The 26,578-nt window shown below is 32.8% G+C and overlaps 1 protein-coding gene across 5 annotated transcripts in view; it reads left to right on the top strand.

Annotated features, from left to right (window-relative positions):
• The window catches only part of Znf638 (zinc finger protein 638), a 69,472-nt gene that overhangs the window by 28,177 nt on the left and 14,717 nt on the right, over positions 1–26,578 (top strand). For 4 of the 5 annotated variants that reach the window (XM_013357197.4, XM_013357196.4, XM_040271329.2 and 1 more), the window contains 12 exons: positions 6,503–6,561; positions 6,777–6,826; positions 11,623–11,673; positions 15,019–15,084; positions 16,139–16,225; positions 16,485–16,550; positions 16,886–16,926; positions 18,411–18,542; positions 21,216–21,344; positions 22,680–22,721; positions 23,005–23,139; positions 25,819–25,944. In XM_013357197.4, the coding sequence (XP_013212651.2) occupies positions 6,503–6,561; positions 6,777–6,826; positions 11,623–11,673; positions 15,019–15,084; positions 16,139–16,225; positions 16,485–16,550; positions 16,886–16,926; positions 18,411–18,542; positions 21,216–21,344; positions 22,680–22,721; positions 23,005–23,139; positions 25,819–25,944 (984 nt within the window). The remainder of the gene's footprint in view (positions 1–6,502; positions 6,562–6,776; positions 6,827–11,622; positions 11,674–15,018; positions 15,085–16,138; positions 16,226–16,484; positions 16,551–16,885; positions 16,927–18,410; positions 18,543–21,215; positions 21,345–22,679; positions 22,722–23,004; positions 23,140–25,818; positions 25,945–26,578) is intronic. The other variant, XM_040271328.2, reaches the window with a different exon arrangement.

Genomic DNA, 26,578 nt, shown 5'->3' with positions numbered 1-26,578 from the left:
AAAATGGTATCTATCTGGGGGCTGGGGATGTGGCTCAAGCGGTAGCGCGCTCGCCTGGCATGCGTGCAGCCCGGGTTCAATCCTCAGCACCACATACCAACAAAGATGTTGTGTCCGCCGAGAACTAACTAACTAACTAAATAAATAAATATTTTTAAAAAAAAAATGGTATCTAAGCTGGTCACGGTGGTGCATGTCTGTAATCCCGGTGTCTTAGGAGACAGAGACGGGAGAATCGTGGGTTCAAAACCAGCCTCAGCAACAGCAGAATACTAAGCAACTCAGTGTCTCTAAATAAAGTACAAAATAGCTGGGGATGTGGCTCAGTGGTTGAATATCCTGAGTTCAATCCCCAATACCCCCATCCCCATGGCATCTAATTTTAATTTGCATATAGTGAACTTTTTGTATTTTTATATAATTATTAGCTATTTTTTACTAGGTATTTTAGTGAGTCGTTGGTTTCTTTCTCCCAGTGGGTTCTTATCAGTTAAAAATTCATTTGAGCTGGTGTGGTGGCACTTGCCTATGATCCCAGGGGCTAAGGAGGCTGAGGCAAGAGGATTATAAGTTCAAAACAAGCCTCAGCAACTTAGCGAGATCCTGTCTCTGAACAAAAAATAGAAAAGGGGCTGGGGATGTGGCTTAGTGTTTAAATGCCTCTAGGTTCAATCCCTGGTACCCTCCCACACCCCCAAAAATTCATTTGAAGGTGTTTATTATCCTAGATACTAATTTTGTGTTATATAAGTATCTGTGTATGAGTGTATACACATACTTACATATGTATATATGTATATGTGTATATGCACATAAGTTTTTAATTTCCATGTGTTCAATTGGACTGGTATTTTCCTCTGTGGCTTTTGCTTTTTCCCCCTTTTATCATGTTTTGGAATACCTTCACTATATCAGTGCCAGAAAGATACACTTCCTTTATTTTCTTAATCTATTTTTCATGGTATAATGTGGGGTTAGGCTTGGTATTATATACAAAATGGGTAGCAATTAACCCATTGCTACTCATACCTACTCTATCCTTATTGTTTTAATTATCCTTATTGATTTTACCTCTTTAAATTTCTTTATATACATAGGTCTGTTTTAGATTATTCTGTTACATGAATCTAATCATTTTTATGGTGTTACTATGTGGTATAAATTATTATAATAATTATTATGTAACTTTATAATATTTCCTTATCTTTCTGACAAGAATTCCTCCCAGCCCTAAGCCCATGGGTGCTTTATCACTAAGCTACAACTTTTACTTTTTTTTACTTTTTTTTTTTTTTTTTTAATTTGGAGACAGGATCTTGCTAAGTTGGAGAGGCTGGCCTCAAACTTTTGATCCTTTTGCTTCAACCTCCCCAGTAGTTGAGATTAAAAGGTATAAGCTATCATATGTAGAGTTCTATTTTTAGATATTATTTAAATTTATTTTGGTTTATCTTGAATATTTACTGATGTTGGTTTTAGAATCAGTTTAGATTCTCTGAAAAGTCTCCCTGAGATTTAATTGATACTATACTTCACCGAGTCTTTCTCTTTAAAAGCATGGTTTATCTCTCCTTTAATTTAAATTTCATTTTATGTCCATTAGCCAGTTTTATAATTTTTTATAAACAGTTCTGTATACTTAAGGGGCGTTAAGTTTATAAGAATACATATATTTATATAATACATATTTCTCTAAGAGAAAGGGGCTTTACTTTTTATTTATTTTTCAGTAGCCACTAGTCGGGTAATGCATCATCCTAGTTTTCCCTGCTATGTGCATGCTGTCCATTCTTGTTGTCTTGGTTTGGATAATGAAGTATATGGTGACCCTCAGTATTGCTGATTATATCATTTAGGATTTTGTTCAGTTTCATTTAACAGAAACCTTACCATCAATTTATTGAATAAGAATTACCTTTATGTTTTACTAGGAAATCTTTATGTAGTTTATCCAGAACTAGTGCAGCAGCTTCCATAATATCTTGAGGAACCTAACCCATCTTTCTTCTCTACCATCTTTAGCATGTAGCTTTCACCTTCAATTGTAAGATGGTTGCTATATCTTCTGGCATCATTTCTACATTCTAATCAGAAAGGAGGAAATAAATGGGTTTGAAAGAATGAGTTACCCAGAAACATTTAACTATTTAATTTCCTAGAACTACCACACATGGCCATTTAAGTTGGGGAGGATGTTAAGGAGAAGCAAGGATAGAATGCATAATTTCAGAACTTAAGCTTTATCTTATTGACAGGTAAATCTTATTCAAAGGTTTGAACATAATGGAAGGGATTAATTAGGATGATGCATCTGGAATTGGTTTGGAGAATGAACTGAAATTCAGCAAGTGACTTGAAAGCAAAGAAAGCCTAGCAGTTTGACCAAAGTGGGGAGGAGTCAAGAGAGCGCTGAAGTCCAGTTAGAAAATTCATCTAGTCAATTCATCTCGTATAATGGTATTATTTTTTGTAGATTAGTAATCTTGAAAATAGGAAAGTAAAGTAATTTAAACCAATGATTATTAAGCAAGACTTAGCTGGTTATTAGGTTTGGAGAAGTAGGGAAGCCAGTCTTATTTATTCTTTAATGTTTAGGAAAACAGATAAGAATACATTTAATGAATTAGAGTGTTTCAAACAGATTAAAATCCTTTTAGACAATTTTTTTTTGTAAGATTTGTTAAGGTAATGAATCCAGACATGTTTGCTATCATGATTTTTCTAGAAATGCATAGGGGAAACTGTCAACACCAGAGGCTGTACAACATGTCATCCACCTGTCAAAAATATTGATGTTCTTCTTTAAATATGGTTTGGATGATGCTGAATTTAAGGAGGCTTAGATGGCTAACTCATGACTCCCTCCGTTGTGATAGAACAGCATTCCTAGGCATTGACTGGAGGGGAACTCCAACAGAACTCGGGTTGTGCCTTCTTCAGATGGGAAGTATGTGCACAATCTTTTTGGCCTGTTAACAGAGTAAGTGGAAGACATTGAGTTTTCCTGCCAAAGCAAGCCAAAAATAAACTGGAAACCCAAGTTAGAAAAAAAAAGGACTGTGCTGTTGTTTTCATGGTCCAGATCATTATTTTTGGCATGAGTAGTTAGAACCAAGATGAAACTTAATTGACCTGCCCAAATTGATGTTAGGACTGCCTCTGACGTGTTTTACATAAGTTTTTCCCATTTTGCTGCTTTTCAGAGTCAATAAATAAATTTTTAGAATAGGTAAAAAATTCTAATATATTTATATTAATATGGATTCGCATAACTGATGGAAACTCAGTTACTTATCTTTAATAATAAGCCAGCATAAATCTCTTTCCTAAATAGTGATTCTTCCTTCTGAACTAGTCCCTTTATTACTGTTACTCATAACCTGAAAACAAGTATTCAGAGAACCCCTCCACCCCCACCCCCAGAGAAATAACTTCAGGCATATACTCACAAAAATTTTTTTAAAGGGACAGGAGCCCTTACTCTAGAAAAAAAGTGTGATCAAATTGCCCCAAAACAAAACCCTTAGAGCTATGAACTATTGTTGTGGCTCACCCTGTACAAATAAGCAATACTTCAGAAATTTCAGTTTGATATTTTTTAGCAACATGTATGATATTATATCTAAAACTAGAACAGTCAACTAGGATCCAAGAAGATTGCATGGAAATGAAAAATAATTTGGGGAGAAAGTAAGCATTTGAGCATTATAGAAAATCTAGTGAGTTAGCAAGGTGATAAAAGCAAAAAAATTAGAATTCAGATGAGGGTTGATTCCATTTTAAATAAAAAACTTTCTTAAGCATCTATTATGAGTTTAACAGTATAGAATCTGCAGAAGTTATACAGTGGTAAACAAGACAGACGTAGTCCTATCCTTATACCTTATATATGAGAAAAGGTTAAAGAGCTTAAACTGATGTAAGAGGAATGGCTTGGTAGGTAAATCTAAAAAACCTAATCTACACAGAATTGAAACTTCAGAAAGAGGACATCACTTAAATGGCTGTGAAGATTTTAATATTTCTTGGTTATGAAGGAGAGGGGTGACCTACAGTGATCTAGGTAGACACAGTAAAATGCAAGAAGTAATCTAGCCTTCAGGAGTGGAACAACACATTATCAGGGTTGTACGAGAAAAGACTGTGATTTATTGCAATTCAGTATATCTATTGCAAGTGAAATTCTAATATAACTTAAGATAATATTTTCAGACATGTATGGGCTTAGAAAGTTAATTCATTTACGTATTTTTTTTAGGAAGTAATATAAAACAAAGAACTTAAGAAATGGAGAATTATATAAAATGTACAGTCAAAATAATCTCATTGATAAATTAATATAGCATAAATTATTAAAAAAGATAATTTTATGCCAAACTATATCATCAAAAATTTGTGCTAGGTGTGGTGGCATGGCACCTGTAATTCCTGGTGCAGGAGTCTGAGGCAAGAGGATCATGAGTTCAAAGCCACCTTCAGCAACTTAGCAAGACCCTAAGCAACTCAACAAGGGCTATTTAAAGTATTAAAAAAGGGGCTGGAGATGTGGTTCAAGTAGCTAAACACCCCTGGATCAATCACTATCTCGAAAAAAAAAAAAATGCACTGGGGATCGAGCTCAGTGCTAAAGTGCCCCTGGGTTAAATCCCCAGTATCCCCTCTCCACTCCAAAATTGGAATGTAGCAAGATGTGAGGGCTAAAATTTTTAAAACTTATACAGAGGAAATTAGTAGTTTGGAGTTTCTTTTAAAATTGAAAGTAACAAAATAAAAATAGGAGATTTAATATCTTCTGAATCATTGAGGTGATGGAGACATTTGGAATACAGTCCTTTATAGTATAGAGAGGAAATTGCAGAAATTTCCCGGAAGAACAGAAAATGTAAAATTACATGAGAACTATTATGAAAATCATCTCAATTTAGCAGATTTTACTGAATGTTCACAAATTGCCCTACATGATTTTTAGGTACTTGAATAGAGTGTGGAATATAACAAAGTCCCTGGTATCACAGAGTTTAAGAGAGATAAGAGAATAGACCATCAATAAATTAACATATGTATCATGTCTATTGGCAACAAGGGTGGTAGTGAAAAAACCATCAGGAAAGGGGCGTAGAAGTATTCTTACTGGGAACAAGAAACTGGAATTTTCAAAAAGGTAATTGAAGGAGGTGTCATTGAAAAGGAGGTATTTGAAAAAGTACCTGAAGAGGGTTGGGGATCAAGCCATGTCTCACAAAGAAGGAACAGCACTTAGTTGTAAAACAAGCTAGTTCCACACTAGCTTGTTTGAAGAGAAGAAGGATGCTTGAGGTTGAGGGTGGAAGATAAATGGGTGGTTTGAGTAGTAGAGAGTAGTGAAACATTTGGAGGAAACCTTTACAGGCTATTAGGTTAGCCTTTTATCTGCAGTGTCAGTTACTGGTATCAGCTCTGGTCCAAAAATATTAAAAGAAACGATCATAAGTTTTAAGTTGTGTGCCATTGTGAGTAGTGTGACGAAATTTCCAGCTGTTGTGCTTTGTCTTTGCCAGAAACATTAATGAGCCCTTTGTCTAGCAAATCCATGCTGTGTAACTTCCCATTAGTCACTTAGTGGTCTGTTTTCACACTAAATGTGGAGGTGTTACAGTGCTTGTGTTTAAATAACCCTTATTTTACTTAATTATAGTCCTAAAGTGCAAGGATATTGATGCTGGAAATTTATATATGCCAAAGAGAAACTGTAAAGTGCTTCTTTTTAAGTGAAAAGGTAAAAGTGTAATCAATAAGATATTTCAAGAGACCATATTTGCATAAATTTTTATTGTCGTATATTTTTATAATTGTTCTATTTTATTATTAGTAGTAGTTAATCTGTTGTTGTGCCTAATTTGAAAGTTAAACTGTTACAGGTAGGTATGTATGTAAAGGAAAAAATACAGTATATATAGGGTTTAGTACTATCTGTAGTTTCAGTTATCCACTGGGGATTTTTAGAATGTATACCACACAGAAATGGAGAGATTACAGTACTGGCTTTTGCTCTGAGTGTGGGAAAGTTTTCAGGGCTAGGAATGGCAGGTTTAATCTGACTTTATGTTGTCAATAGGGTGTGAGTAGATGAAAAGGCAAGGACAGAAGCAGAGATCTTTCTGAGTCAATTGTATTAATCAAAGCTAAGTAATTTACCCTGATTGAATTGGAGTGCTGGCAGTTAGACATCTGAAATGTCACAACACTATGAGAAGTCATGTTTTTGAAAGATAATGATTAGAAAAATGTATGTGAGTGATGAGAAAATATAAAATTCTGCTGTATGATCACAAATTGAAGGAAATATTTTTATTCTATCTGTATGTAGAAAAAAGGGTAAATAAGCATTTATACGTCATAGTAGGAAGATTTTAAATGGTTTTTATTTTTCTTTTTGAATTCCTTTTGCTTTTGTGCATTTTCTAAATTAATTTTTATAATTGGGAGAAAGCTAAAATTTTTGTTAAATATTTTTCGTTTATAGAACAAAGAAATGAAGAAGAAAACTTCAGACTCAAAAAAATTAGCTGCATCTGCTCTAAAGTAAGTGATTCTATGGTTTCATATGTGAGAATTAATGTGTACATGAATTGAAAAATTTAAATTTTAAAACTGTATTTTAAATCACCATAACTATAATTTAAATGGGACATTGTTCCAGTGGAATGATGTTTACCTTTTTTAGTTTTGAATGCTTCATTTTTAAAATTTTATAGAACTTCTAAGTTGGTTGCTAATTTTTTTCTTCTTTTAAATAGGAAAGATGCAGATGCTTCAAAAACTGTTGAAACTGTTACTTCAACTTCTGGTAAGTTGTTAACTTTAATATTCATCCAAATGAGGGTGTTTTGTCATTTCACTTGAATGTTTTTACAAGATGATGCTTGAAAGTCATTATTATACTTTAAATTGCATTCTTTAATTGTATTAAGTAAGCATTTAATATTTAGTGCTCTGTAATACAGAATATCTGGAATAAAGATAAGGACTCTATGAGATAATGTAAATAAATGACCTATTGTAGTTCCATATTTAATAGCTGTAGCTGTATTTTTACATATTTAGGTTAGTTTTTATAATACTTCGCTCCAACCTTTCCCAATAAACCACAAGATAAAACGTAAAGAAAGGTTTGATAAGATTGCTTACCTGTTTCCTTTTGGTTTTTAAAGTTAGCTGAGAGCCAAAAAGTAAATAACAACAACAATAACAAAAGACTAAGTAAATAGATATTATTACATTTCGGTGCTAAAAGTTGTTTCTTTACACTCAGGAAGGTACTTCATGTCTTTTTTATGAATCTAGCTAAATGAATTTTGCATTGTTTTGAAAAACTGTTATCTTTTTCCCTCAATCCAGTTAGGACTAGAAAAAAATTGCTGCCAAAATATACCCTCTTGAGACTAGTAAGGATAAATAGATTAATAGTGAATGACAGAGAGAAAACTAAAATAAAGCAGACATGAAATATAATCAGAGAATTAAATTGTTTTTTGTATGTTCTGTTTGGGGATGGCAGGTATATAGTGAGTTTTGGATTTCTATTCAGAATAAGATAAGATTTGAGGTACTGAAATTATTAACCAAGTGACTGGAAAATTGGATTGTGTAAAATTATCTCCTTTCTCTAATAATGTTTAGTTGGATAAAGTAATGAAGCATTGGACATTAATGGAGGTACTGTGGCAGTCATTTTGACTAAGATTTTAAATTAGGTGATGTATATATTACAAGTATTACATAGAGGGCTGGAGTTATAGTTCAGCAGTAGAGCGCTCACCTATCATGGCTTTGGGTTCCATCCTCAGCACCACATAAAAATAAATAAATTAAGGTAATGTGTCCAACTACACCTAAAAAATAGATATTAAAAAAAAACAAGTATTACATAGAAACAAGATTACCTTTTGCAGGGAGATGGCATAACAAAGGCAGTAAAACTGAGGAAGCACTCTGTAGAAGGCCTTTAGGAGTCATGCTGGGGAGTTTTTTATTTGACCCAGTGAATAACATTTCTTTCCCAAAATGTGTTGCATGAGAGTAATTTCTAGAAGATGATTTGGGTCAGATAAAATTTGGGGAATGTACTATTTTTTTAAAAAAATCCGTGAAACATTTATTTTCAGTTTTGTTTAATCCTCTGTTTCCTAAGCTTGCCTAAAGTACACTCCATTTTTACTCTACAATTGGTAAAAGTTAGTACAGACCCTGGGTAAAATTGCCATAGAAAATATGGAGCCATCTACTAGTTGTTTAGGATTCTTACATAGATTGATAAATGGAGAGATTGAAAAGTCCTATTGAGGAAACAGTTGGATTCACTTGGGGTAATTAGGACTTGATATGAAAAGGTTAATTAGAATGGCATATGAAGGTAAAGTTTGAATTTTGTTATATGGAATTTTTTTAGTAAGATATAAATATTAAAGGAATATAATAATTTTAAAGTTTTGGGTTGGATGAATTTTGCTCCAAGAATGGTAATATTGGGTTTGCCTGTAGTTTAGCAGCAAGGCGCTTGCTTAGTAGCATGTGTGAGGCACTGGGTTTAACCCTTAGCACCACATAAGAATAAACAAATAAAATAGGGGCATGCTGTCCATCAACAACTACAAAAAAAAAAAAGAGTGGTAATATTGGTTATTACAGAAAAACATAGCCACAGTTTTATTTATTTATTTATTTTAGCTTGGGAAAAACATGATGTTAGATTTCAATTTAGCCAGAATTCAGCTATTTTAGAATATCTCCTAAATATCTTTAATAGCTAGTCATATGGCATTGAATGTGGAATGCAGATATGTAAGAAGTTTTCTAAGTGTAAAGTATAAATGTTAAGTTTTTCTAATATAATAAAAATAATTACTGTGAAGAAAAATGCTTCAAGTAAATACTAAGCACTTCCTATTTTCTAATGTAAGTATAGAAAGAGAGGAACCTATAAAGAAGTGTTAGGTGAAAGAATGGTATACAATATCTTTTTTGAATTTAGATATGTCAGATTGAAGAGTGATATGAAAAGTCAATTAAAGATACTTTGATTATAAGCAGATCAAAAAGAATGAAGCTGTGGGGAAGAGGCAAAAACATAAATTTGATCATAAAGGGAGACTTTTAAATTCTCACCCAAAATTAATATGAAAGAAATAAAAACATTAAATAATATGTGTTTTAGAAAGTAAGAAGTACTGTGACCAAAAGAAAAAAAATAGAACCAGGGTAAAGGTGATTAATTGATTTACCTTTAGAATATAGTGTGTAAATAATAGTGATTTTTTTTAAGCAAAAAGTTCTACTAACAATCTGTTCCCAAAAAGGGAAAACAGGGGTAAGTCAAATTTTGAGCATCTATTTGAATTATACACTGGGCACTTAATGTATTTATGTTGGTTACTTTATGTAATCTTTTCTCATTTTTAAATAAGTAAACAGATTCAGAGAAGTTATTTGACTTACTGAAGACCACATGAAGAGTTAGGACTCAAACTGTATGATTTCAAAGTGTTTCGCCTGCATAAAACTACTGCTATCAAAATGAATTCCCAGATGAAAATTACTTTATTTTAAATGTAATTATAGGGGCTGGGAATATAACTCAGTGGTAGAGTGCTTGCCTAGCATGTGCAAGGCCCTGTGTTTGATTCCCAGTACCATACACATACAAAAAATATATAATTATAAAAATAATAAATGATTACAGAGCTTGTTCTTAATCTCTCTTGATCACTGTTCTTCTTTTATCTTAATAGTTTCCCTAAAAGTTTGCTCCACTTTTCATGCTATGCTTTTTTTCCTAGTTGATTCTCTCCTTTCCATGTCTTTAAGGACCAGTTACATCTCTTATACATACTTAAAGCTTCTCCATACCCTCAGATGTATTCGTCTCATTTAAAACAATTACCATGGATTGAACCCAGGGGAGCTCTACCACTGAGCTGCATCCCCAGACCTTTTTATTTTTTATTTTGAGACAGGGTCTTTTTAAGTTGCTGAGCCTGACCTCCAACTTGATCCTCCTGCTCAGCCTCCCAAGTCTCTGGGATTATAGGTATGCACCACTGTGCCTACCTTTTAACCTTTTAAAATCTAGTATAGAATAAAGTCCAAATTTTTCATCTTTACATAAATTACCCTTTGCCCTTTGAAGGCTTCATCTTCCCTTTTCTGCCTCAAAACTCAGCTATGTTTCAGCCTCTCAGAACAATTTATATTCTAGGCATGCTATGCTCATTCATCTCTCAGTTCTTTACTTATGCTGACCATTCATGTAATTGTTGTCTGACTCTCAGTGAGCTTTACTTAGTACCTACTTAACAAGTACCAGGCAAGATGCTAAAGGTAAAAAAAATCAGTGAAGGGGCTGTGGCTGCATTCCTTAGCATGTGTAAGGCACTGGATTTAAAAATAAAATAAAATAATTCTATACAAAAGGTCAGTGAAAACTTCCTTTTGTGGGGTAGGGTTAAGGCCAATTTTAATTCATTCTTTATGGCCTGTCTCAGTTTCTTCAGTACCTTCCCTGACTTTCCTACTCTGTTAAAAGTTTGCAGCTCTCTTCTAGTAATAATTTATATATTAAATCACTTGGTATTAATAATTTGTGTTAATAAGTCTTTGCATCCTTTACTTGCTGGGTAAGGAAACATTTTTAATTCTATTTTTCCATCATTTAAATGTTAAGTCTTATGCAGCAGCGCATGACTGTGATCCCAGCAGCTTAGGAGGTTGAGGCAGGAGGATTGGGAGTTTAAAGGCAGCCTCAGCAGAAGCAAGATGCTAAACAACTCAGTGAGACCCTGTCTCTAAATGAAATACAAATAGGGCTGGGGGTGTGACTCAGTGGTCAAGTCCCCTCCAGTCCAATCACCGGTATTCCCCCCAGAAAAGTTAAGTAAATACTTTTTATATCAAAATAACCATTGGATCAGAAATTTAATGTGTCACATAGTCTGGTAAAGATATTTTTAAATGTGGACAACATAGTTTTTAAATTCCAAAATGAGGAAATTCATTCCAAATAGGAAGACATTTGATTACACAAAAAATACTTTTACATAAACATTTCTTAATATTTAAAGGGGCTAGTAAATGAGGAAAATGTCAACAACTTAAAGAGAAATTTGGCAAATAGAATAAGTAGGTAAGATGATGTAGGGATGTAAGAAATAAGGAAGATATTTAAACGTGAAAATTGATTCAACTTTTCTCATAATTAACAAAAATTAAATCATACCAGTGTTTGATGTCACATTGGAAAGATTTCATAACTTTTGTCACTGAGTTAAGCTTATGGTTAAGTTACTCAAACATAAGTTGTTATGTTTGAGTGGAAATGTAGAAGCCCCACTCTCATATTTGATGGGAATATTAATTGGTACGGCCACACTGGAGGGCTCTTTTAATATTAATTGTTAAAAATTTAATGTGTACCTTTTGACACATCAAGTTCATCTTTAAGAATTTGCCCTAGTAATAATTCCTCAAGAACATCTTGGGATGTTTCTTGCCATACACATAATCAAAATTAGGGCCAGGTTAGCTCTTACCTTAACCCAAATGATGTTATTATAATGTGTTATTGAAATATTTTTCTTGTTATTTTAGCCAAAACTGGACAAACCAAGACATCTTCAGTCAAAGTAAACAAATCTACAGGTAATTTTTTGGGAGGGGGGAGATTGAAACAGTGTCCTTTCGCATGCTAGCAAGTGCTCTACCACTAAGCCACCCTCAGTCCTCCAGGTGTGTTTACAGTTAAGATCTAGACACATTAGCTAACTTTAAATTAAGAATGTGTAGCAGTAGTCTTGGATTTCCTGTGATACAGTCTTATTGAATGTATATTAATTCTCAAAATATATAGTCATCCTGCAATTCTGAGAAACGAGATTTAGTGCATAATATTCTTTCCTTATAGTAATTATCAAAGTAAGATAATTTAACTGGAGAAAGTATTTCTTATAATGAACATCACAGATATTTTCTTCCTTTTCTTTCATTGATGTTGTCTCTTACTTTGTTTTATACAATAGTCCAGAAAGCAAACATGATCTCTTTGCAGTTTTTATAAGACTAGTGGGTTTTAAAGTAATTATTATTATTTTCTTTACTCTGGCATAATGCTTCCTTTTCCTTTCCCTTCTATTTCTACTAAATGCAGGTTAATTCAGGGTCATCTTTAAGTGGATAAGAGCAGTGGATTAAATTGTCTTCCCTACAGTATTAAACAGGAAAAGAAGTAGCTTTTTACTGGGAAATACCACCGTTAGTGGCAGACACAGAATTTTCATGTAGCGGTTTCTTAGAAGCAGTCATCTGAGGGGGTCTTATATTGCAAGGAAACTTGTCTTAAGACTGCATTTATTTATCAACAGTTCATTATTACTTTGATTGGAAGGGTATGGAAGTCACTGGTAGAGATTTGGTAGGCTGGGAAATAAAGCTGCTAGAAACATCCCAAGAGTCATCTTTGTATTTCTTGAGGAATTATTACTAGGGCAAGGGATATTGGAAAGAGATGCTGGTTTTTTTTTTTTTTTTTTTTCCCTTCTCAAATTTTGGTGTTCAAATGGAAATAGGAAAGTGAATTGACTTGTGATAATAATAGGGATAGTAAAAGAAATGCATGATAGGCTTACTGGGGCAAAGTTACTTCAGTGTAGTAAAATTTACGAATTACTGGGGGCTGGGGTTGTAGCTCAGTGGTAGAATGCTCGCCTGGCATGTGTGGGCCCTGGGTTCAATTTTCAGCACCACCTAAAAATAAAATAAAGATATTGTGTCCACCTACAACTAAAAAAATAATAAGTGTTAAAAAAATTTACAAATTACTAAGAATTGATTAGTTGTGTGACAGATTGTAAAGAATTGGTGCAGTAGTTCCTGTACCCACAGGGATATGTTCCACAACCCACAGTAGATACCTGATACTACAGATAGTACCAAACCACACATATACTGTTTTTCTGACACATAAATATCTGTGATAAAGTTTATTTTATATGCTAGGCACAGTAAAAATTAGCAATGATAATAAAATAATAAAAAGTTAGGTGAATATGATCTCTAAAAATATTTTACCAATTGTACTTTCACCTTTCAGTGAAAGTAAGAAGCACTTAACAGCTTCTTTGGCATGTATGAATTGTCAGCATCACAACACTTTTTTTTTTTCTCCAGTTGTAGGATGGACACAATGTAGTTATTTATTTTTTATGTGGGGCCGAAGATTGAACCCAATGCCTCACACATGTGAGGTGAACGTATTACCACTGAGCCCCAACCCAGCCCAGCATCACTCGTCTTGAGCTTTGGGGCCATAATTAAGTAGTTAAGTAAACACAAACGCTCAAATAATAGTGTGATATCAGAGACTGCTACTGAGTAACTAATGGACCAGGTATACATTGTTGATATGCTGGATAAATAGCACATTCACATCTCAGGCAGAATGAAGCAGGACTCAGAATGACACAAAGTTATTTGTAAATTGTTTAATTTCAGATTTTTTCCATTTAATACTTTCAATCTTTGGGTATATAAAACTCTGAAAAGCAAAATTGAAAGATACCTTTCATGTTGCTGTTTTAGAACAACTATTATGGTCTGTCCTTGAATATAAAAGGTGGATTTGTACACTATTACTCTTGGATTTTATGGATGTCAGTTATTCTCTCCCTCCCTCCCTCCCTGCCTCTCTCTGTGTGTGTCTGTCTTTCTCCACCCCCCTCAATTCTCTCTCCCTGTCCCAGGGTGTGTGTGTGTGTGTGTGTGTGTGTGTGTGTGTGTGTGTGTGTGTGTGTGAGAGAGAGAGAGAGAGAGAGAGAGAGATATTTAATTTTTCAAAAGTATGGTTGTATTCTTAACAAGGTTACTGTTAGATAGTTGTGACAATCTCCAAGCACCTTTGTTTATATATGAGGAAATGTATGCAGAAATCATTAATGCCCCCACATTTTTTTTTTTTTTTTTTTTGCTATGGCAGTGGTCGGGCACCAGGAATTGAATTCAGGGGCGCTTGACAACTGAGCCACATCCCCAACCCTATTTTGTGTTTTATGTAGAGTCAGGGTCTCACTGAGTTGCTTAGTACCTCACTGTTGCTGAGGCTGGCTTTGAACTCTTGATCCTCCTGTCTCAGCCTCCTGTGCTGCTGGAATTATAAGCCTGTGCCACTGTGCCTGGCCACATCTTCTTAATTTAACTTGGAATTCAACTTAGATTTATGGCATTTTCTTGCTGAGTTGTTATAGATTCTAAAATTCTAAGCTAAATTTCAGAATGGTGAGGTTTTTGGCTTCTTGGTGATCTTTTTTTTTTCTTTTTTCTTTTTAATACTGGTTAGTTGTTAATGGTTCTTTATTTATTTATATGTAGTGCTGAGAATCAAACTGAGCGCCTCCCACATGCTAGGCAAGTGCTCTACCACTCTGCCACAATCCTAGCCCCTTTTTAGTAATCTTTACTGCAACTTTGATGATCACAATCTCTATAAATAGCATCATCACAGAAAGTAAGCAACAATAATCCATGTGTAGGCAAAAAGCAATTAAATAGTCTTGAACAGCTAGAACACATTAGGAATAAGTCAGAAACAGTCTTTATGTGACTTTGGTCAACTGAGAGCAAGGGAAGCTTGGATCTTGGAGGTTCTGTGTATAACTGGTTTTGGAACCATTGAAAGTGTGGGATTTGGAATTGTTTTTATGTCCTTAGAATTAATAATTTAGCTTCTAGTTGATCCATACATTTATAGATTCATTTATCTCATATCCTAGTAGGGGAATGAATTCTTATGTCAGTGATTTTTTTTCCCCCTGAAGAAATTATCATAGCTGGATTTTAGGAAATCATCTGTGCTTTCCAAGATGATACAGCATTTTATATTTCAAATAAAAGATGTTCAGTTGTGCGTATATTCTTTCTCTGTGAAGTTCGTTCTTTGGAGCTTGTTGATACTAGTTAAATAAACCAGTTTTGACTGTAGCTTTTCTTATTTAGGGAAATCAGCGGGTTCTGTAAAATCTGTGGTAACAGTAGCTGCTAAAGTTAAAGCTATCAAAACAGGTAAGACTAAAAGAGGTTTTATTACGTTTACTTTTAATTCTTCCCTAAAGCATACAAATACAATATCAGAAATTTTAAATTCACAAATAATTTTTAGTATTTAATAACATCTTGAAATAGATATTGCTATGACCTACATAGGACTTTTATTTGTTGGTACTTTTATCTTGGATAGTAAACTGCCATTAAAGATACATTTTTGTGCAGTGATATAACTCATAGCTATATTTTATTTATTCACACATGCATACATCTGTATATATAGCTTTATAGATTGTATTGATTATATTTAACTATATATGTAGTTTTATAGATTGTATAATTTGACAGATTTATAATCATATAATCAGGCTACTCTGTCATTCTCTCCTATAAATAGTTTAGTCTTTGCTTTGTTCTTTTTTTTTTCAGAATTTTTGCTTTACATTACCTTTCCTAGCTTGTATAATTTTCTTGATGTTTGTTACTTTAAAAGATTAGTTCTTTCCATGTTATTAGAATGAATTTCTCTGTAAAGAAATAGTACATTTTCTCTCTAAGAACGTTATTTTAAATAAATGTAGCTTTTTGAAACTTAGCATGATCTTCTTAGTGCTGGTATCTTTTCTTAGATTAGTATCAAAGAACCTTTGCAGAAATTCTAAAACATGTTTTGCTTCTGTGATTATGTGTTTCTACTACATGAAGGTTAAATTTATTTAAGGCCATCAACAAAACATTGTATCTTGGGCTGGGGTTGTGGCTCAGCAGTATAGTGCTCACCTAGTACGTGCAAGGCTCTGGGTTTGATCCCCAGCACCTCATAAAAATAAATAAATAAAATAAAGGTATTGTGTCCAACTACAACTAAAAAATATTTTTTTAAAATTGTATCTCAACTTAAATTTACTTTTACTATTGGTAAACAGATATTGAAAATAAATGGAAATAATGAATATATGGAAAGAACTGCTTTTACAATAAAGTTGAACAATTCATTTACTAATACATTAGTATGAAACATGCTAAAATGATTGAACAGACCTGTAGAATAACAGTTGGATTGTTTTAAAAGGAAAATCTACTGGAAAGAAGTCTTTAGAAGCCAGAAAGGCTGGGAATATCAAAAACAAAGATTTAAACAAACCTGTAACTGTACCAGGTAAGCTTGAAGTATTATCATTCTATATTTTTTTTTAGATCCTTTTATTGTGTATTCAGGATGTATTTTGAAATTTCCCTTAAAAATCCTCACAGGGATTATTTTGTTTTCAGAGAGAAATGTGTTAGGTTGAGTTTGATTTGAATCAGGACAGTGAAAGAGACTTGAAATCACAAAATAATTTAAGTTATTGTTTACATTTACTAGTTTCATTAGATAAGTGTTTTTGTAGACTACTAAAACAGACTATTTCATGCAGCAAATTCTGAAGTAAATACCAGTACAGAAGCTAAAGCTGCTGAAAGTGCTAAAGAAACTATTTCAGGTAGGCCAATAGAATTTTATTTTGTTCCCCTATGGTTAAGGTTAGAGGAAAAATTTTAAATTTTAAGGAAAGCAGTACCAAGTTTTGTATTTATGTATTTTTAAATACCACTGTTGTACACAAGATTATTCCGAATTTTGCTCTTAAATGGAAAAAAATATATTATCTAAAAGCCAGTGTCTCTTTTGTAGTTATTACCTACTAATTTTCTAGTCTTTTGTCAATTGTAAATATGTGCATATAGCTTCTGTTCAATTCATTGTAAAGTGAGATTTTAATAAATATATCTACATGAATTTTAAAAGAATAATTGTTATTATTATTTTGGTATTAAGAAGCTGCTTTGGAAGCCACAGAAAATGAAGCAGTTAACAAGGTCAGTTTTTATGTTTTATTTCTTTAAAGCTCAAATTTTGGCAAAACAGTTGTTTTGTTTTTTTGTAGATCCATGTAAAAAAAAATTTACAGTATTTGTGTTGTGGAAAATTCAGTCATTTGTGACTCCTTAAATATGGTTTCAGTTCAAAAACCTTGAGTTACAGAGTAGATCTTAGGGATAGATTACCAAAAAAATGTGTACATATTTGAAAAGATCACTTTTCCCTGAGAATAGCTAAAATAGGGTTTGGGGTAAATAACAGTTCATCAAATTAGAACTCATAGAATTTCGTGGTATCTTTTTTCTTCCTAGGAGATATGCTAATATTATATTTTTTAGAACACACGAGGTTGTTTGATGTTGTGGGGACTTTTGGAGGGGTAGGTGGAGTTTCCAGTTTATTTGGAGATCATAAAGTTCACTTTGATTATTTTCTTGTAATTATATTTATCATTAAGAATGTTAAAGTATCATTAATCCCTATTTTATTTGTTTAGATTTTAAGGGCACTCAGGTGCTAATAAGCACAAGTTTATTTTGCTGTAACAAATCCATTAATTCATTCTTTAAGAAGTCACTAAGTAGACTTTATTTTAGGAATCCCTTAAAGGACTTTAAAAGGAACCATTTTTTTGATTTAGGGTGTTGAACCCAGCCAGGGGTGCATAACCACTAAGCCACACCCCCAGCCCTTTTTATATTTTAGAGTGTTGCTAAGTTGCTCAGGGATTTGATAAGTTGCTGAGGCTGATATTTGAACTCAAGATCCTCTTGCCTCAGTCTCCTGAGGCACTGGAATTACACATATGATGTGCCAGTAAATCACTCTCAGAGGGTTTATGAAAATTATAAGTTTCTACCTTTATTTTAAACAAAAGTGAAAAATTGCCAAGCTTACTATATAGCTTATCCTTAGAAATTTTCCCAATATTCACAAAAAGAAAAATAGTATTGATGAAACAGTTATCTTAGAAAATAAAATGGATCAAGATAGGTAACAGTAGAAAAGAAAGTACTTCCTCAAAGTGTGGATTAGGTTGTTGGGTAAGGATCTTAATGAATTGGGTAAGCTTTTTTTATGTTGCCTAAAAAATAATTATCTTACTTGGGAAGATAAAAAGACACACTAATTTGGAGATTGAGGATGTTGTGTCACAAGGTATAGGAAATGGCAATAGTACATGAAAAAAAAGAAGTTGTAAGTAAGCTTATGTTTTAAAACACCGAATGGCAGGGGGAAAACAACCCACAGATCAGGACTAAGTGACAGGTTGTTTGACTATAGTTACTCTGTATATTTGAAGAATGTAAATTTGCAAATGTAAGGGGAAAGGTGGTTTTTTATTTGAAGTTTATTCCAGCCTCCTGAATTGGTCAGACTTTTCTCAATAGTAAACACAATTTAAGTACTAACATAATGATGTGAAGTATAAATTTAAATATAAAAAATTTTAATACTAATTTCTTAATTTCTTTTGAAGGAATCAGAAGAAATGTGTGTGGTACTTATTTCTAATTTGCCTAATAAAGGCTATTCTATAGAAGAAATTAATAACTTGACAAAACCATTTGGTGGTTTAAAGGATATTTTGATTTTATCATCTCATAAAAAGGTAAGAGTTGTTAATTTTAGTGATAGTTTGCACGCTAATTTTGAGAAACATTAAATTCATGAAACTATTTAAAAGCAACATTGCAAAGTAATGCTTACATTAAGCTAAGAGAGTTTTAAAATGTAAAACAGATTTATTTTTAATACTGTCCTTTTAAGGCATAGTTTTAATGATAAGAGGGAATGGCTAACTAATATGTCAAAGATTTACTCGAGATTGTATTTTACTAGAAAATGTTTAATATCTTTAATGTTTAATAAAAAGCTGTTTAATAACAAAATTTTATAGATGACTCTTCTACTAGTATGTCTTATTCTATTCTTTCATCAGTGATAACTCAAATGAGCAGTCACCGTTTTCAGACATAATCTAACTCTACTTAGAATAAATAAGTTTGCTAGGCACCTTGGCACATGCCTGTAAATCCCAGCCACTTGGGAGACTGAGGCAGGAATACTGCAAGTTCAAAGCTTCCTCAGCAATTTAGCGACAACCTGCCTCCAAATTTTAATAAAGGCCTGGGGATGTTGCTCAGTGGTTAAGATCCCTGGTTGAGTACCCCCAAAAAAGTTTATCTGTATGCTACAAACTTTCAGTATTTATTGTTTTTGTAATTTTAAAACAGCACAGTAAGATTTTTTGGTTAATAATAAACAACTGGTGGAAGGTATTCTATAGGAGGTAAGATTTCAGGAAAAGTATGAACATTGGAAATCATGCCATTAGATTGGTAAACAGCAGTGTTCTTATCATAGAAAGGTGTGTTGGAGATCATGAAAGGTCTTTGAGGCCATTGTTCTTAAGAAAATGAGAGAAGAGTGAATACAAGTAAGTTATGTAGTTTCAAAATATGTCAAAAATAGGTTATTTGAGTGTTTCACAATTCTATAAATGCATTAAAAACTATGCATTGTACACTTTTAAATGGGTGAATTTTATGTTGTGACAGTTACATTTTATTAAAAGAAAAGTAGATTATTTGTAAGTTTAAAGATGATAATAAAAGGAAATGCATTTTTTTAATATTAAGGTTTTATATGTGACAGTATATTGAAATAGAGGAAATTTGCATTTTTAGAAATAGTTAAAATTTTTTAATAACTTAATTTTTTAATTAATTTATTTTTATGTGGTGCTGAGCATTGAGCCCAGTGCCTCACACGTTTTAGGCAAGCGCTCTACCACTGAGCCACAACCCCAGCCCAGAAACAATTAAAATTGATTACTGATAACTTTACATAATTCATTAAAGTATAAATTCATGTATATTATATATTGTATATAAGTATAAAATCTAAACACAAAAATACCTAGGTTATTAACTACCCAGTTTTGATTAGAGTAAAAGTATTAAATACTTGGAGATTTAGTACTTTTAGCTATTACATAAAAAAATATCAGATTCAGTACAGTAGTCCATCCTGCCTCCACACTACTGCTTATATAGGAGAATTACATTTGATGACTATAGGGATGCCTGAAACTGCAGATAGGACTGAACTTTGTATATACTATATTTTTTCCAATACATACATATACAGATATAATGCCTTTTCCATCTTAACTAAGTACTTAACATGCACAGTGGCCATAATTTTTGCTGATTTGATTTTCAGATGCAACAGCAAAACTAGCACAGATTTCTTTTTCCTTCTTCACAATTTCACAGATAAAAGATTTGTCTTTATCATAGATCTTAGCAATCTCAGCATGTATTTTTTTTCTTTATTATGTATAAACTTTTTACCTTTTTACTTGAAGCACTTTACAGCTTCTCTTTGGCACGAATTGTTAACATCATATTCGTATGCTTTGAGGCCGTTATTTAGTAAAATTAATGTTACTTAAACAAGAGCTACACTTAACAGTAACAGAGATGGCTATTAAGATGACTAATGGGCAAGTAGTATGTGTATACAGCATGGATATGCTAGACAAAGGGATCTTTCAGGTCCCAAGCAAGCAGTGGGATGATTGGAGATTTCATCACACCACCCATAATGGCATTCAGTTTTAAAATTTATATATCTTTTTTTAGTTAATGATGATATTAAAATTAACATAAAGGAAAATGGATACTTGAAATTAAAAAAAACATTTGTATAAAGTGAGAAACAGAAGCTTCACATCCGTAATATGCTATTTAGCATATTAAAAGTATAATGAATAAATGGGCAAATGACAAATAATTTGTGAAATATTTATAGCTGTATACAAATACATAGAAGATTTTTACCACAGTATATATTAGCAAATGTATAGAAGAATCAATTTCAACTTACCTAGGTTTGAAAATTAAGACAAAAATACATAGAGCTAAAATTTATACTTATGAAGAAAACAAAAAATAACTTGACAGTCGTTATACATGTATTTACTCAAAATGTAATATCTACATGTTAGATACTATTGTACTAAGAATGCAGTGAATAATTTATTACCTTAGTGTCAGTTACTAGAATGTTTTTTGTTTATATTTGTAGTATTGCCTTACAAGTTAAGTCATTTATTATTTCTTAGTAGTTTAGTTAACTGTGTGCATCATGATTTTGAGGTCTGCATTTTTTATCTTAAAAATATTTATTAAATTGTTTAAGTCATTTGACTAAAGTATTTTCTTTTCAAGAAAAAAAATAAGACTTTTTTTTTTACTTGTAATTTTTATTTTAAAAGGCATATATAGAAATAAGTAGAAAATCTGCAGATTCTATGGTAAAGTTTTATACCTGCTTCCCAATATCCATGGATGGAAATCAACTCTCCATAAGTATGGCTCCTGAAAACGTGAATATAAAAGATGAGGTAAATCATAGATTTACACCATCATTTTTATTAGATATTAATAAATTTTTTTATCAGATTTTTAAAGTCTGTTATGTTATCCTGTTTTCTTCTTTGGTGCATGTCTTTTTCTCAGGCGCTAAGAAAACTTTTGGTCCTCCCAATAATCACTTAATCCACTATTGAGGGAATCCTATACATAGTTTGTTGGGTTAGAAAAAAAATTAAAATTATCTGAAACAGGCATCTCCTCACTGTTCATATCTTACAGGAATTTTGGAAGTTTTTCTAATTCTTTTTCTCTGATTTTTTTTTTTTCTTGATTCCTTACATGTGAGCCTTCATGAAGTTTTCTCTCTTTAACTACAAAATTTGTTTCCCTTTCTTCATTCTGTCTTCAGTTACTTCTCTTAAAAACTTCTATTGGAGCAGCAAAGTTATATTCCTTTGTACTTTATGCCTTCAGCTATGTCTTATCAAGTCCGTTCTTCACAAAACCACAAAAATGACAAAGTTCTTATCTATTCAAATTCAGTAAAAACCCTTCAATGTTTCTATGTGACCTATAGTGACATATTACTATGTCTAGAGGAAGGTGGAAATGCAAAATACTTAGAAATTATAGAGTGTTTTATATATGTCACTTGTGTCAAAGAAAAAAAGAGAACCATAGTCTCATAAGATAAAGTTCTTTTCCTGCACATAAAACTTTTCATTAGTTATTCTTTGCCAGCTTTGACATTCTATTCTCATGTTACTTTGGCCTTTTTATATTTCAGTAGCGATAGTTCACTGTACATTTCTACACTATGCAGCTTTGTATTTGCCTGTATCTGTTATTCCTCATCTTCTTCTTTGCTTTGTTAGCTTTCCTTTTTTCTTTCTTTTTTTTTTTTCTTAAATTTTTTAGTTGTAGATGGACACAATACCTTTATTTTATTTATTTTTTTAAGGTGGTGCTGGGGATAAAACTCAGTACCTCCATGTGCAAGGCAAGTGCTCTACCACTGAGCTAGCACTCCAGCTCCTGTTAGCTTCTTTTAATATTAAATTCTCTTCCTTTTGTTCATATTAAGTCATAATTAGTTCCTTATATGTGAGTTTGAATGTCTTCCCTAAATGTCACTTACTGATCTTTATTTAGAGAAATAAGGAAAATGAAGTTGTATGGGGTGAGACTTCAATAACTTTTTCAAAAGGAGGGAAATATTTTTGGAAGGAATCAAAGTTTTGTTGCTCATTTGATGAAATAATGGATAATGCAAATTTGTGTAGAGTTTTATATTATAAATCTTGACTAACTACAGGAATGAGAAAGAGCTTATTTCTTCAGCCTTTATCTTTTTGACTTTTTAGGAAGCCCTGTTTACAACCTTGATTAAAGAAGATGACCCAGAGGTGAGTTTTGCATTTACATACCCATGTTGACGTGTTTGTTAGAAACGTTGTTTTATTGGTTCATCTTTTAGGAATTAAAGAAAACCTTAGTAGCAATATTAAGATACCAGTACTGAAGGGATAAGATATGTCATGTGAATCTTACTTTCTTTATCTACAGTCATTTTCTTACTCTTGAGAAGACATCATATGGCCATTGTAATTTTAAATTACTACTAATCTGTGTTTCACAGTTTGAAGCTACAGCTTTGAATTTTTCTATGCCATCTCTTAAAAAATACAGGCAAATACAGATAAAATTTATAGCCAGTTTGTGCATCTTGATAATTTACCAGAAGATGGACTTCAGTGTGCACTTTGTGTTGGACTTCAGTTTGGAAAAGTGAATCACCACATATTCATGAATAATAAAAACAAGGTAACAAGTTCCTCCATAATTTAGCTATTACGAATATATGACTGGACCCTTATTCTTGTGGTCTGCAACTTTTGTGGTTGTGGGGGGCTGGAGTGGGCAGTGTACCAGGGATTTTTAACCCACGGACACTTCAGCGCTGAGCTATATCCCCAGCTCTTTTTATTTTTTATTTTTGAGACAAAGTCTTACAAAGTTGCTTATGGCTTGGCTGTTGCTGAGGCTGACATCAAACTTGCGATCCTCCTGCCTTGACCTGCTGAGTTGCTGGGATTACAGATGTGCACCACCATGCCTGGCTGTGATCTGCAACTTTTAATTCAGCTTCTGAATTGAAGCATTTATAAACACCATTCAGTTGCTTAGTAGGATAACAGACCAGGATATTTTCTCAACTGTGACAAGGAAAAGAAAATAATCAATCTCTCTCTGTCTCCCTTTCTCTTTTTTCAGAACTTTTAGTTTTTAAGGAGAAACAAGATTCACGCAGGGGAAGGGATAAAATAGTCCAAAAAGTATTATCTAACTGGGAAGTTTAGATTGAGTTTATTTGAATCTGACTTCGACTAACTTTATGGCCTTGGCAGTATGTTTTATACTTATTTGTAAAATGAAATGCACATTACCAGATATCTTTTTAAAGTTCCTTTCAGCTATAAAACATACATTTAGGTCTGTTCATTTATGAGAATTATAAATACTCATTTCATGATTTGGCTTCTTTTTTTTCTTTTTGTTTTGGTACTCAAAATTGAACCCAGGGGCACTTTGCTCTATCACTGAGCACATCCCCAGCCTTTTTTAATTTTTATTTTATTTTGAAACAGGGTCTTGCTAGGTTGTTGAGGGCCTCACTGAATTGCTGAGGCTGGCCTCAAACTTGCAATTCTCCTGCCTCAGCCTCCCAAGTCTCTGGGATTATAGGTGTGCACCACTATGCTTCTTCTCTTAAAATTAAGAACCAAAAATTGTTCATCTATTTGCATTTTTCATACCCTCTATATTCAATATATATTTTAGTTTATGACCATTAAAATTAGGTTTTGATCAGCAGTATTTTATCTAGAAAGGATTTCACATTAAAGTGGATGATTTTTGCTTCATATAAAGTACATATTTGATCAATGACTTTTTTTTTTTTTTTTTTTTTGGTATGTTCCTAACTGAAAATAGAGCATGTTTGGGATTACACGTTTAGGATTACAGATGTGCATATAGGAATGGTGTGACATAGGCTGGAAGGTAGGGCACAGATGGCATGTACAAATTCTAAAGTTTTACTTTAGGCAGACTCTTTTTGTACCAGGGATTGAACTCAGGGGCACTTGACTACTGAGCCACATCTCCAGCCCTATTTTGTATTTTATTTCGAGACAGGGTCTCACCCAGTTGCATAGTGCCTCAGCCTCCTGAGCCACTAGGACTATAGGCATGCACCACCATGCCCAGCATCGTTTTATATATATATATTTGTAGACATTCTTAATACACAGTCTTTAAAAATTCATATTTTCAGTTTTGCTTTGCCTTTTGCAACATTCTAAGGATCGTTTTCGTTCCTTTACTTGGAGATAGGATTAACAATGCCTTTGGAATCACACACCTAGAGCCTGAAAGAAAAAGACAATCAAATTATTTAAGAATTTTAAAAAAGATGTTATGGTGGTAAAATATACAAATTCTGTCATTTGCAAAAAAACATAAATTTACCATTGCAGCAATGTTTAAATTCACTGATTAATTTCGGTTATTAAGTATCATTATTAAGTATTAAGCACATTCACATTTTATTGACAGTATTATCGTTATCCATTTCCAGAAGTTTTCCCATAATCTCAAATAGAAGCTCCATTAAACAATAACCTGCCATTCCTCTTCCTCCCAGCCTGTCAATCAACATTGTATTTTCTTCTTTTTTTTTTTCTCCTTGATTTTTTTGGGGGTGGGGTGGTAGAATGGAACATAGGGCCTCTTGCATGCTAGGTATGACATGACAAGAACCATTTTAAAGGAGGAAAAGTTTATTTTGGGGTTCACAGTTTCAGAGGTCTCAGTCCACAGATAGCTGGCTCCATTCCTCAGGGCTCAAGGTGAGTCAGAACATCATGGTGGAAGGACATGCTGGAAAGCAAATTCAAGATATCACACCAGAAAGCAGAGAGAGCACTGCTTAGCAAGGACAAGATATAAACCCCAACATACACCAGTGACCCACCTCCTCAAGCCCCAGCCTATCTGCCTACAGTGACCATCCAGTTAATCACAGTCAGTGGTTGAACACACTAATTAGGTTAAGGCTCTCTTAATACTTCACCTCTAAATCCTTTTGCATTGATTCACAGGTGAGCTTTTAAGGAACACCTCATATCTAAACCATAACATATGGCTTCCAGGTTCATACAGGTTGTATCATGTGTCAGAAGTTCCACTTTAAGGTTGAACAATATTTTATTGTATGCATATATCACATTTTAAAGTCTACTCATCCACTGGTCGACAGTTTTGTTGCTTCTATCTTTTGGCTATTGTAAATAATGCTATGTACAAATAAATGTTTGAGTCCCTTTTTTCAGTTCGTTTGGGTGTATGGAAAGAAATGGCTAGATCATACTTAAATAAATGTAATTCTACTTTTAATTTTTTAGGAACTACTCATCCTTTTTTTTTAAATCTTCTCCAAAGGCGATTCTTCAGTTAGAAAGTCCTGAATCTGCTCAATCAATGTACAACTTTCTGAAACAAAATCCACAAAACATAGGTGACCATGTATTGACTTGCACGTTATCTCCGAAGATGGATTTATCTGAGGTAACATTTCTTTTGTGTGTCAATTTTTGTTCCTTTCGAAAATGAAAAAAAAAAAAGAGCACTTACCCAAAACTTAGAAGATATACTCTGAATGTAGTTTGAATAATTATTCTTTAAATTTTTAAAAAAATTTGTTCCTTTTAATCAGTAGTCAAACTAGTTTTGACCCTAAATATTTTTTCTTTTAAAATTTGTTTTGCAATCACTTGTAATTGTCATGGTTTATGGAACAGTGTAAATTTGTCTTCATGAGAATAAAATGAGGTAATTTTGAAAAATATAATATCATTTTTTGACATGTGGGTGGAGTAACTCCATATACGTATCATCATTTTCTCTAGGATAATGATGATAATGATAGGCTGCTTTGGTTTTTCTTCTGGGAGAAAGAAGTCTGTATATTTGTTTTAAATTAAATTTTATTGGAAATTCTGTTCTTAGCTGGGTATCACAGTATATGCCTTTAATTCCAGCTACTTGGGAGGATGAGGCAGGAGGATCACAATTTCAAGTCAGTATCAGCAATTTAGTGAAACCCTGTCTCAAAAAATAAAATGAGCTGGGGATGTGGTAAAGTGAACTGGGTTCAGTTCCCAGTATTAAGGGGTAAAATAAAAGATCCGTGTATTCTTCA

Source organism: Ictidomys tridecemlineatus, chromosome 12, assembly GCF_052094955.1.
Source record: "Ictidomys tridecemlineatus isolate mIctTri1 chromosome 12, mIctTri1.hap1, whole genome shotgun sequence".
NCBI classification, from domain to species: Eukaryota; Metazoa; Chordata; class Mammalia; order Rodentia; family Sciuridae; genus Ictidomys; species Ictidomys tridecemlineatus.
Note: the sequence above shows the minus strand (reverse complement) of the source record. Positions and strands in the feature narration are given on the sequence as shown.